At 34.2% G+C, this 13,480-nt stretch overlaps 1 protein-coding gene across 2 annotated transcripts in view; it reads left to right on the forward strand.

Annotated features, from left to right (window-relative positions):
- Nucleotides 1–13,480, forward strand: part of MYO6 (myosin VI) — a 101,742-nt gene that overhangs the window by 81,574 nt on the left and 6,688 nt on the right. Inside the window, exons 27-32 of one of the 2 annotated variants that reach the window (XM_056486907.1) lie at nucleotides 373–451; nucleotides 2,124–2,284; nucleotides 5,529–5,558; nucleotides 6,078–6,116; nucleotides 9,202–9,305; nucleotides 10,608–10,739. In XM_056486907.1, coding sequence (XP_056342882.1) covers nucleotides 373–451; nucleotides 2,124–2,284; nucleotides 5,529–5,558; nucleotides 6,078–6,116; nucleotides 9,202–9,305; nucleotides 10,608–10,739 — 545 coding nt within the window. The remainder of the gene's footprint in view (nucleotides 1–372; nucleotides 452–2,123; nucleotides 2,285–5,528; nucleotides 5,559–6,077; nucleotides 6,117–9,201; nucleotides 9,306–10,607; nucleotides 10,740–13,480) is intronic. The other variant, XM_056486909.1, reaches the window with a different exon arrangement.

Consider the following 13,480-nt stretch of genomic DNA (forward strand, 5'->3'; position numbering starts at 1 on the left):
AATATGTTGTTGATTATAGAATCAGAAGAAAACAGGAAAGGCTTTTTAATGAAGTTAATCTTGATATACTTTCACTTAGAGAGTCACTTGGATTGTATTCTGGGTGTTCTGTGCAGTGTTGAAACATTTCCTTTCCCAGTGATTTATAAGGCAAGTGTCAGAAGAGCATATGGACGAAATTATATGAGGCAGGTGGAAATACAGATGAACTTGAGAAGTTTCATGACTTACATGTAGAATCCTGTCATCAGGACTGTACTGACTTCTGGATTACCATTCAGTTTTATGAAAGAAACTTTCTATTTCTTACTATTTCTTGTTCACTTGTATCACAATGACATGTCTTCATTTCCTTCTCCTCTTATGTAATAGGAAATCTGAGATTGAGGCAAAAAGAAAACAAGAAGAGGAAGAGAGAAAAAAGAGGGAAGAGGAAGAAAAGCGTATTCAGGTTAATGCTTCAGCTGTGTGTGGCTTAGGGGGCTTTTTTGTTATTGTGGTGGTTTTGGGGTTGTGTGCTTTGTTATTTGTAATCATTTACTTATTTATAAATCTTTTTTGTAGCTTATATTCTCCACTGAGTTTAATGGTTTCCTTCTATAAATACGTCTCAGAGTCATTCACCAGTGTTGCTTTATTAGTAATATAAGGCAAATGTCATATTTAGGGCATCCCAAGAGAGATCACCTATTTCTAGTTCCCATACAACTTCAGTTATTCTGAGTGGAGGTGCATCTGAGTGGAGCTACATCTGTTTTTAAAGGATTTTAAAATGTTGCTTTAAAAGTACACAACATTGGAGAATCTTATTTAGGCCTTTGAAGGTCTTGTGGGCAGTCCATGTCAGGCAAGTTTGGCATTCTTTTACTAAAGTCACATCTCGACTTATACTGTTGTTACTTGCTTAACTGCAAACACTTCCAGAATATTGGTAATAATGAGAGGATGCAGGACAGTCCTTGGTAACTCCTTTGGCTGTGCTCATGTACGCTAAATAAATGCAGCTCAAACCACCCTCCTCCACCCTTCCCCCTGATTTATGTCAATTCTTACTGATTTCCTAATAAGCTCTCATTCTGGGTTGTGTTTGGCCCCTATATCCTTCTTTTGCTTTTTTCTTGGACATTGCTTGGGTGACCTGGGATAGCAGTCTTATGGGAAAAAGAGCACCTATAGTGCTTGTCTTTATCAGTGTATCTTGTTTCTGAGCTGTGGATATCTGCAATGCAGAAATGTAATTTACACTTTTACTTTAAAATGCTGTGTTTGGATCCAAGCAGATACAGAATCCTGTAGGGTGTTTCATTCTCCCACATACAGATAATTTCTCATTATCTTTCCTCCTGGTGGTAGGTTTTGTCAGCTAATCTAAAATGAGATTCATAGGGTAAAGTCACTGGTGTAACTTACCATTTTAGTGGTGCAAGTTCATGATGATGAGTGGGAAGCAGCTTTGTTTCATTTATTAATTTTTGGGCACTGCTAAAAACTTGGCGTACGTGCCTTTTGAAGGTACGAATTGGATGGTCCTGTTTTACTTACTGTGTAAGTGAGACTTTTTGTGGAGTAATGATGGTAAACTGCTATTGTTTGGCTTTGCAGAGGTAGTATATTTGAACTGCTCCTTTTGCTTATGTTGAAAGTCAGGTCAGTTCTACAGAGAATCCCAGTGTCTGTCTTAATCCCTTTTCAAAATGCTGTATCCAAAGTAGTGCCTATTACAAAGTCCTGTAATGCCAAGATCAGAATATCAAGGAGGTATTGTGTTAATGCTATGAAGGAGTAGCCATTATCTGTTTCATTTGAGTTTTAATGATTCTAAAAACTTCTGAAAACTAGATTTTTAAATAATGAACAAAATACGTCACATTTTTAAAAATTAATTAATAATTACTTGGCACTTTATTTAAAAGGACAGTATAAGTAGTGGACAATATTTGATAAACTGTATGAAAACCAAGAGCTGTTTCATTTTTCTTGGGAAAAACTAAATACTAATATTGTTAATTTTTCAGTTCTGTAAACTGTACGTGTTTTCAAAAGCTAATATACTACTTATTATATTTTTCTAATATTGCTTATGTAGCATTTTGGTTTTGATTTGGTGTCTTATTCTAAAACAGGCTGAAATTGAAGCTCAGCTAGCTAGAGAACGAGAGGAGGAAACCCAGCACCAGGCAGTGCTTGAACAGGAACGCCGTGACCATGAGCTTGCAATGAGAATTGCCCAGAGCGAGGCAGAACTCATCAGTGATGAAGCACAGCTTGATTTAGGTTTGCGCAGGTATGGAGTTAAGTAGTTACATTTTCCTCTCTGTCTTTTTTTTTCTCCCTATCTTGATCCCTTTGGGAAGACTGTGCTCTTGTTGGGTTTATGGAACTTTGTGTTCATTAAATGGAGCTTCTAAGTCTATGTACTAGAATGTTTTTCGAATTAACTTTTGAAATTTGTTAGATTACTTTTGCTTAGACTTTATTCATTTTGCATCTTGTTACATCAGTGATTTTGTAGGTGCTTGTGAATATGACTGCAGTTCTATTTCTTTTCTTGAGTACTAACAAGGATGGCAAACTAAAAATTCTGCTTTTATGACTCACTTAAAGTAGGGAATGGAATTTTTGCAGTGGTAAATAATAATAAGATACGTCTTTGTTAGGACTTGATGGTTCCATTTGTACAGTGAATTTGTGTGGGATTTTTTTTTTTAACAAGAAGCCCTCTTGGAATGCAGAAATAAAGGTAACTTCTGGGCCCTGGATGGTAAGTTTTTTTCAAGTGGAATGAAAATATCTAACATAGATGGGTTCAAATGTTAAGTGTTAGTCTTGTTTTGTGTGAATTTTTGATGTGCTATAAGAAGAGCTTAACTTTTGATACACAGAACCACACTGCTTGTCTGCAAAGCGAGAGCTCTTCATGTGTAAAAGGTGATGCCTTAGAAGAGACTTGAAAGTTCTAGTAATTATTGGTCAAGTTGCATAAAGGGACCTATGAACATGATCACATAATTGGTGACTTCATTAGTATGACTCTACTCAGTTGTTGTTGAAATGAGTGCAAGAAAATCCCCTATGTTGCCAAGGAATTTCAACCTCCCAGATGTGTTCCATTTGCTATCCAATTTTCATCTAGATATGTGCTTTTTTTAATGAGTGTATGCCTGCTTGAGAAAGGTGGGTGATGTTTTTGTCACGTTCACTACTGACTTTTAGACAGTTCCACTGAAATAGTTATGGTTCTTCCCTCAGTTCTACAATAGCTGTCAATATGTCTCTGATGAGACTGACATGCTCCATTCACAGAATCAGAGTGGGTTGGAAGGGGACTCTTTTCAACCCCCTGCCATGGTCAGGGACACCTTCCACTAAACTAGGTAGCTCAGAGCCCCATCTGAGCTCATCTTGAACACCTTCAGGGATGGGGCATTCACAGCTTCCAGTGACTCACCACTTTCCCTGTCTGGATTTTGGTGCAATACTTTGAAGGTAAACACGAAGTCACTCTAGTGTTGCAACCTGGCGGAGTTCTCCTAAGAAGGAGAGGAGGAGACAATAGACAAGAAGAGCTCAGAACCTTCAATAGCTTTTCTGTCAGTGAAGCTCTAATCTCCACTGTGTTTCCTACTACTCATAGGTGAATTTTGGCATTTGTCTTTCTTGCACAATCCCAGAAGGAATGATGAACTAATTGTCATCATAACTCTTTGACTGTGAGTTTCTATCTGCCGTGTAGCAAGCACAGTTCTGCTGTGTAGCTGGTAGGAGACTGAAGACCATTCTGAGTAACTGGGAAGTGCTGAATGGTCTGAACATGTTAGCACAGAGATGTAAACCCTTTCTTGAACAAGGTAATACCTAAATCTAGAAAAGAAGTGATAAGTTTTCTGCTTATATGAGCTCTTTATCTCACTGACAAATTGTTTTCACTTGTTTCTAAAGTCTGCTACAAATCATTAATAGCACAGTAAAAACCTGTATAGAATGCTTTTAAGTTAATATTTGATTTTATTTTGTTTAAAATCAAACTAAAACATTACCTAGGCCCCAGTATCTTCTACTGAAATCAGAGGATAGATTTTCACATAATTTCAGGAGGTAGCAACTATAGAAATTAAAGGTAGCAACTATAGAAATTCAGTGAAATGAAAAGTATTGGTTCGAACAAAATATATAATTTAATAATTAAATAATAATTTTTCAGGACTTCTTTTACATGATACCAGTCAAAATTTTGCTAGAGTCTGAAGAAGTTACAGTCTACTATCTTCTGCATATGAGACTGATGTATTACCATGAGATACACTAAAATCGCTGACTTTTCTATAAGTATTTATGCTTTTCCTGTTAAATTTTGCTGTAAGATAAAGCATATATGACTTCATACTAATTTATGCAGTGTACTGATTTTGCAGTGTTTTCACACAGTTTTGTAAAAAATGGTTTCATGCTTACATATTGGCATAAATAAAAGGGTATTTTCCATTGTATGGTGATAACTGTGGAGTGAAAAGAGGAGGAAAAAGGTGATTTTATTTGCTCAATTTTAAGAAAGATGCGACACTTTTTTGTTATCATATTTGAACATGAGTGCCTCTAGTTTATTTCTTTTCTTCACAGTAGTTTGCTGTATTCACTTTCATAGCTTTCATGGCTGTTTTAAGGTGCATAAGTATTAGCAGTTTCCTTGAAAAATATATATTTGTTGGCTTCTTTCAAAGAGGAAAAGTTTGTTCTGGCAGCAGATCCAGCATTTTCATTTGTGCTTATTCAGCTGGATTTCTTCTAGCTTTATCCAATTTTACTACTCATCCACAGTTTGAAAGGATGTGTAATACATTATTTACTGCACCCAGGGATAAATTAACTGTTGTGATTAGCACTTAAGTAAAAAAAAAAAAAATAATTTAAATAATAGATATCTGCTTTCAACTGGGCAATATTTTTCATTTATGTGGCTTATTGAAACATACAGTATGGCATATAACACCAAAAGGAGCTAGTCTTAGAGAGTGTTGTGAGTGTATCTGTTCTGGGTGTTGCATTGGAGCAATCCAAAATGAAGTCCTAATTAGCATGTTTAGTGCTACATATGTGCACCTGTGGGTTTCCAGTACAGCAGTTAGACTTGGGATCTGTTCACAGCTTGCATGAAGAAACACCCATCCTGTTCCCAGAGCGACTACAGGAGGATTCCTGTTATTTTTTTGTGATATGCTTATCCAAGCATGAAATAGATCAGTAGCATGTCTCAAAGTCTGATTTTGAAAGATTGGACAGGGGAGAAAGGCTGGGGGAGGCTTTCATTTGTACATTTTTTCCCCATTGTATCATTTAAGTCATGACTGAATGAGAAAGTTGGAGGGGGAAAGGTCTGTATAATCAGTTAAAAAATAATAATAAAAAATTTCATAAGATAATAAAGAAGATGTGAGAGAACAGGAAATGCTATGACCCGCTTTTCTTGCTTCAGATTATTAGAATATTAACTAGGCAGTAGTCTGTCTAACATAAATGTCTTCTATTTGCAGAACCAATGGAACAAAGCCACAAATGACTGCGTATGGCATTTTTTTCCATTTGAATGCTCTAATAGATAAAAGCTGCACTAATTAATCAAAAGAAATTGATATTGTCCTCTTATGTACTAATGCCCCGTGATAATCTTTATTAGTATGCATCTTTAATGTCTAAATCAGTTTGTAATACCTTATTCTTCACTACCTTCACTACTTCGTTTGTGTCTAATAAACCCTCTAATAATCAAATATACCAAATAACAGCTATTCAAAAATGATTATATAATTGCTGTGAAGTTTTTCACATACCATCTATTTTTCACTGCCCTGTGTGATTTATTGCTCTTTACAGAATCAGGACTCTGTATGTGTGTGTATATATATGAATATATATATATGTTTGTGTGTGTGTGTGTCTGAATGGAAATAATTTAACATAAATAGCCATTTCCTGTGCACTTCATTTGATTTCAGTTTGATTGTCAAGACACTTTCACAGTTATAAAGGCGGTTTTTATATCAATATATTTGGTTTATGCTCATTTACCAATTTTCTTGTAGGGAGCAAATGGCCACAGAAATGTCAGAAATATTGTCTAGGTAGGTGAGAAGGTATAACACCAGTGAATCAATTATTTTATAAAAAAAAATCACACATGGAATGGGTTGAATTATTATGGAATTCAAAGTAATTTAAAGTGGGAAGCAGATAAGCAAATTGTTTCTTTTAGCTAAATTTCCTTTACCAACACCTTTTTTTTTCAGCAATTATGTCTCTGCTATTTTAATTTATTATATTGAAAATGAATATGAATATTTCATGTATCCTGTAATTTTGTTAAAGTTTATCGAGCTTTCTTCTCCTCCCACTTTGTGATAACAGAACACAAGACTCCACATTTTTTAAAGGCATATTTCTACAGATTCAGCACAAAGTTAATTAAGTAATTTAATACTAATGTAACTGTTGGTGCATTTAATAAGAAAATATTCTAATTAGACTCCCCTTAAAATAAAAGCAGTTTTGAAAACTGTTTTGGTAAGACCTTAATAAAAACCCTCTTAAGATATCCAAACAAAGTCCCCTTCTGAGATTTTTGAATGGAAATGCAAGATTTTATGCACAACGCAGAAGAAAAGATAAATAAATGTTTTGGTCTGAATACAGTAGTTGGTAAAATACTAATTCCCTGTTCAAATAAATTGTTGTGATTGTCTTCCATATCACCAAGTCATTAAAAAGTTTTCTGCAACTTGAGGGCAGCAATAACCTTTGATATTGATTTTATGAAGCTTACAGAAGAAAAATTGTTTAGAGTTCTTGAAAGTGAATCTGTTGTTTAACAAGTTACTAAGCTGTGTAAATATAGTCTGAAGATGATCAGTCTCACATGTTTCATGGGTTTTCTAGTGGCAGCATGGATGATTGGAATGTAGCTGGTAACTAATTTTTTTTTCCCCTGCAGTAATTTTTTAAGAATAGGACTAAACCACACTGTGTAATTAAGGTAGCATGTGAGTTTAAATGGCCATGTTGTATTGCATATATTGACATAGTTCCAATGACAGTGGTCAATTTATAAAATACAAAAAAATGACAACATTTTGGGGCAAAATCAGAGGCTCTGTCTTTTGGTTGAATTAAAAATGCAATACCTCACAGTACATGCATGTTTAACTAAATTTGTCTTACTTTTCATACACTGGAAACTTTTGATGTGAGACTGATCTTTTGTATTTTTAGTCTGAAACTACTGTTTATGATATGTAACTGTCATGTGGAGCAGTTGAAGATTGAATGTCAAGTGTGATGCTCCTCTTAATGCCATACTGTTATGATTTAAGTCACGTAGAAAACAAGCAAGTGATCTTCAGAGTGCAGAGTAGTACCCTAATAGAAAGACTAAGCCATTCAATTGGATTAGCATTCTTAAAGATTACTAGTTTAACCAGAGGGGGTACAGCCTGGTTCTGCTGTGCTAAATTAGGCAGCAAACTCTTAGAGTGGTGGGTAATGTTGCTAAATAAGGAAAATCCTTAGGATTTGTCAAATTAGGTTCAAGAAGGTTAGATACCAGGCAGTGGAAATTATTTATTAGGAATCCTTAATGTCCTACAGGTATGCCAATAGTTACAAAATATTAAAGTATATATTTTGAAGGAGTATGTCCAATTATTTGTTTTATACTCATGAGTAGTTCTAAGTCGGAGATAATATTTTAAGTTGTACTTCTTACACTTCACTGGAAGCTATGTGTGGACTGGGATGAGTAGTATGAGTAGGCATTAAGCTGCTACTGAACAGTAAGGTTCTGTAGTTTTAATTATACTGAAGAGATGGTTCAGTTGTTATTTAGAAAAACATTAGCTTTATTCAATGAAATTTAAATTGCATTTGTTATCTCTGCTTTCAAAACTGCTGTATCAGCATAAAGAAGAAATTCAGGTTATAATAGTTATTTGTAACCTACTAATTAAAAAAGGAAAATAAACATAAAACTTCACAGTACCACATGAGACCTTTATGGAAAAATAAACGTGAAAATAATATTCACTAGATTATGCCTATTAATAATGTGCCTGTCCCGCAAAGATATTACTGCACAAACAGACTTTCCAATGAAAAGGCCTGTTTTTTTCTTAATGCATCAAGAAGTTCTTAGTCATGAGCAGAGGCTGGTAAAATCATTCAAGTCTGTCTGTTCTTGAATTCCTTAGTGTTTAAAAGGTGTGCTCATCATCACTGCATGCTGCAGTGTTTAGAATTTATTTTTATAAAAAGTAATCCACAGGAAGTTTGCTATTCCTCAGAGTTCTCCCACTTACCCATACTGTATTTCTTGGGGGGGAAAAAATAAAATCAGGCTTAGCTTTTTCTCTCATGTTTGTTTTGTACATGGAAACCTTGTACATTTTCTTAAAGATGACAGAGATTTTAGTAATAATTTCTCACTTGCATTTGCTGTTTACTTACTTGCATTTTACCTACATGGTGAAAATCTTTTGCCTTTGGAAGACACTGGATTTCAATGCATCTTTTTTTCCTAGTCAGCCTTTTGCCTGAGTGGTCTTTTTTACCTTGGTATTTCTTTATTACCAATAGCATCACCCCCAACCCCAGAATAAATATTGTTGTTATTAGATAGCCCATATAGAATTAATTTGGTTTCTTCTCTCAAGTTAGGTTTTTCCCAAAGACAGAATATTATCTCAGGCTTTGGAACAAAGATTTTGTCCTAGACCAATTTTAAATAGCAGAGGAAATGCCTTTTTTTCCTTTTCTTTGTTCTACTTCAGAAATTTTTTTCTTTATCTGTTTTTTGAATGGAACTAAAAAAGTCTACAGTCAGTCTTTGTTTTCTGCATCTTGGTCGACACTAAGTAAAATGTACATCAGTGTGGGATGAGATACATAGAATATGTGTCTTTTCATATGTGAACAGTATTAATGACAATTCCTTTTACTCTCTAGGAGGCCAATCAGATAACGATATGATTTTGTGCATAAAATACAGTTTCATTTTCTCTTAATAATTTGAACATATTGAAAATATGGTATTTTGTCTTAGAATTCTGCATGGTAATAAGTCTCATACATTGGTGATCATGGGATGTCTTCCTCTTCTTAAAACAATTCCTGTTTAATACTTGGAAAATTACATATATATTTTTAAAATAATTGTAGGGGTCCTGCAGTGCAAGCCACAAAAGCTGCTGCTGGTACTAAGAAGCATGATCTCAGTAAGTGGAAATATGCAGAGCTTCGTGATACAATCAACACGTCCTGTGGTAAGTGCTTTTTTTTCTGAGAAAGAGTTCAAGTTGTAGTTGTATGAAAAGCGTTACTTTCTTCCTGTAACAAAGATAAAAAGTTTTTATAAGTTTGAGTGAATAAGAAATTAATTAAAAAATATCTCTTACCCCCAAAAGAACAATACATGAAGCTATTTCCATATTAAGGAAACACAGTTTCCATTGTTATGTCTTTTAGGGATTATATATTTCTGATATTAAATGGCTTGGGCCATAAAATACATGTTATAACTTCTTAATTAAGTTCACTCAGTTTGATGTATTTCCACTGAGGGAATAGTGTTATTATGCTTTACCTAGAATTATTATGCAGTAGCTAGTTATTATGCTTTACCTAGAATTTGCATGTTCTAAGAATTTTTTTGCTATCATTTCTTGCTGTCACTAGATCATAAAGAAAGCAAAAATGTCACGTAAAGCACACTGTAAAAATATGTTATCTTAGATATTCCTATTATTCTTTAATTTCAAAAATGTCTAACTTCTCTTTGGAAGCTCACAGTGGAGCATTAATCACTTTGGCCTCATTGCTGTGAAGAGAGAAACAATAAGAATTATTATTTTTTTAGATATTACTGTTTCTTCTGGCTTCTTATTGAAAGCACTCGGTTAATTTGTGATTCAGGATCACTCAGCATGTCTTCCTGGATGTAGAAATTGGAATATGACTCATTCTCTTTTACTGTTTTTACATATGCAAGACTGGAGCAATGTTTTCAGCTGCATGGATGGTGCAGTAGTAAGTGGAGTTCATTCCTCATGAAGCCAACTTGGATACTCTGAGATGACTAATGAAGAAGTCTTATCATCATTCAGTCTCTTAGTATAATGAAATTCAGAAAAATTAAAATAGATACATGAAAAAAGAATGCAAATCTAAGCAGTCAAATTGCTGCTTTTCTTTTTTTTTTTAGTTGCAGAAACAATGTTCAGCAGTGCAATTTAATTTTTTTATTATTTGTTCCTGTGCTGCTTGTATTGAGATACTGTCAACAGAAATGTTTGTTGCATTTCACTGCTTCTAGTGTCCCAGTACAGCAGCTACTTTGGGGACTGCCTTTAAAGCAGAATAGGATTCATCAAACTCTAAGGGACTTTCTGGGCCATAAAACACAGGCCCTATGCTGCAGAGAATGAGGGTTTTTTATGTTACATTTTGTCTTATTAGTGTTACAACTTGATCTCAAATCTTATCAATATAGAAAAGCATTTAATAAATAATTTTTTTTTTGTTTTTTCTCACTCATGTCTTTCCCTTCTTCTTTTTTTTTGGGATAGATATTGAACTCTTGGCAGCTTGCAGAGAAGAGTTCCACCGAAGGCTAAAGGTGTATCATGCTTGGAAGTCCAAGAATAAGAAACGCAATGCAGAAACAGAACAGCGTGCTCCCAAATCAGTCACAGACTATGGTGAGGAGAGAGAGAGAGATAATTTTGTATTTACAATAATTTTGCTGATAATATTCTAAATAAAACATTTCTGGAATAGATTTTGGGTTTGTTTGGTTGAAGAAACCTGGAATTTTTAGGAGTGTTTTATGTTGATTTAAGGTAAATATTTTGGAAAGTTTGAAACTGGCAAATTATTCACAGAAATTAAAACACTTTGAGTAGACCCAGCTACTTGTGCTAAACAGCTCTCTTTTAAAACCTTTTCTCACATCCAGCTGACGTCTGATAGAAAGAGTTCTTGATCTACTGATGCAGGTGCTGGCATTCTTGTTAAAGGTTCATTGCTGTGCTACTTTAATAATATCTAGCCATGTAGATATAGATGTAGACATAGACTTTTAAAGGGTGCTAATAATTCTGTCGTTTACATCACTGCTTACATACAGCATGTTACATCCTCTTTTAAAAAAAAAATCTGTGAGTGTTGATATTGCAATTTTGGCTCACGGGGTGACAAATTTTGCATAGACCCTGTTTTCTATTTGGATCCTCTTTCTACTGATTTCACAGGCAGGTGTTTGTTGACAAAGCAACACACTAATCTAAGTAAGTGACTTTATTTTACATTCATCAAGAAAGTGTGGGAATTTAAGACCGCTAGTCCCGAAAAATCTGTACCTGGTTTCTGGAGTGATATTTACAAAGTAGACTGTTACTTTGCTCTCAGCATCTCGCCTCAAAAGTCTGATGATCGTCTGTTACAAAAGGAATCTAAGAAATTTGTAGAATTGTAGTAAATACATAGAATAATTTAGTCGTCAGATCATTCCTTTTGTCTTTTGGTCCCATTATATTTGATATTTGTTCATGGGAGAGGCAAAGGAAAGGGAAGATGGGGAGAAAGTGCTCTCTCCAAAGTCTCATGAGCCTGAGATTAAGGCATTGTCCTGGGACATGGAGAATAAATAATAAATAATATAATATATAATATGCAATATGTCATATATAATATGTAATATATATAAATAAAAGAATCCCAGAGAATGCAGGTGCCCTAGGTAATCTCAGTACATGTACAAAGGCACCTCCTTCCCCTTGATTCATTTGCTTGAGTTATGCATTGCTTGAGAATTACCTGAGTTTGAGGTTTTCAGGGAACTTTAGTATGGATATGTGGCAGGCAAAATTTGGAGCCCTGGAGTAGATATTATCAGAGAATGGGTCCTTGTGTCTGAAAAGTGGTTTTAGGTGCTTAAGAAAGCTTATGACTGAAATGGCAGGAAAAGGCCTTTGAAGCACTTCTGCAAAGGGGTAAATTGCTTTGAATTTGAGCTAACACATTTTCTCTGGAACTAAGTGGATAAAATATTCATATACAGTATTGCTGATGGGAAGTATCAAAGAGCAGATATCTTTGGATTTTTGCACAAAAAGCTGAGAATATTCATTTTGTTATCACTTTTATTCAGACATTTGCTGCATTCTTTTCAGTGTTTCTCTTTGCGTTTTTTACCTTCATTGGCTTCGTATTTCTGAAGAAGAGAACCTTGCAGTTCAGAAGAAATTGATAGTGACCTTTAGAGACTCTTAATGCCAGTATAATTCTTCGTATTGCAGATAATTATACCATGGGGATTTCACATATTTTTATATATTTATATATATGTATATACATACATATATATGTGTGTGTATATATATATATGGTAGTGGTCTGAGAAGGTAGTAAGAAGGAATTCTGAATTCTTAGGTGCTTAAGCTAGAAGTCTTTCTGGTGTCAGTGGATGTGTGCTTCAAATGATGTAGTTTTTTTCTTTCCCTCTTTTCATTGATTTAATGTAGTTTTACAGTATCCATTTTACAAGTGTCCTTTAATTAAGTTCATATAATCATTAAAGAAGCTAAGCACTGGTTTCTATATTATTATTGGTATTGACAGAGCTCTGGAAGTTTTTTCCTAGCAGAAATGTAAAAAAAGAAATGTACTGCATTAATTAACTAGCAGATTTGTCAGAGCAATTTGTGCTTAGCATGTATACCACTGAGGCTTTGTAACAGGAATTGCAAATTATTAAAGTGATTAATTTTGAGGTTAAATCCCGATGAAAATAGAAGTAGAAAATTAGTTGAAGTACTTCAAATCTGTGTTTATGTTGTAACTAGAATTCTCATTTGTCTGTTATCAGCATTGGTGAAAAATGTTGAGGTAATTAAACCATAATCAGCACATTCATGTTTTGTTCAACATGTAATGTTTGTTCACAGATTTTGCACCATTTATGAACAACTCAAGTAAGTGAGGAGACAGTTGTTTAAGCTAACTTTGAAGAATAGGAATACTTGAGAGCTCTATACTAACATTGCTTGATCCAGTGTTTTGCTACACATTTACATAGAAGTTAATTGTAAAAAAGATATTTTATAATTTGGCAGTGTTATTCATCTGATGGTAATTATACATTACTCTAGTAATTTACAAATGTACTTGTCTTCATGAAATCCTACCTATTTGAGGAGTCATGGGAAGAAGAGTGAAATAACCTTCTTATGTAAATTGTTATGTAAATTATGTAAAATCTCCTATTTTTATTCACATCCCCCCAAAATAACATTCTTGTTCTAGTATTTTTTTGTTGTCTGCACATGGCTTTTTATTGTAGCAAAACTCTGGACTCAATTTAATATAACAACTGTTTTCCTAACACACAAACTAACATTCAGGTGATGGTTTCTTCTGAATAAAGAGCCACAGTTCTATT

Source organism: Oenanthe melanoleuca, chromosome 3 (assembly GCF_029582105.1).
Source record: "Oenanthe melanoleuca isolate GR-GAL-2019-014 chromosome 3, OMel1.0, whole genome shotgun sequence".
Taxonomy (NCBI): domain Eukaryota; kingdom Metazoa; phylum Chordata; class Aves; order Passeriformes; family Muscicapidae; genus Oenanthe; species Oenanthe melanoleuca.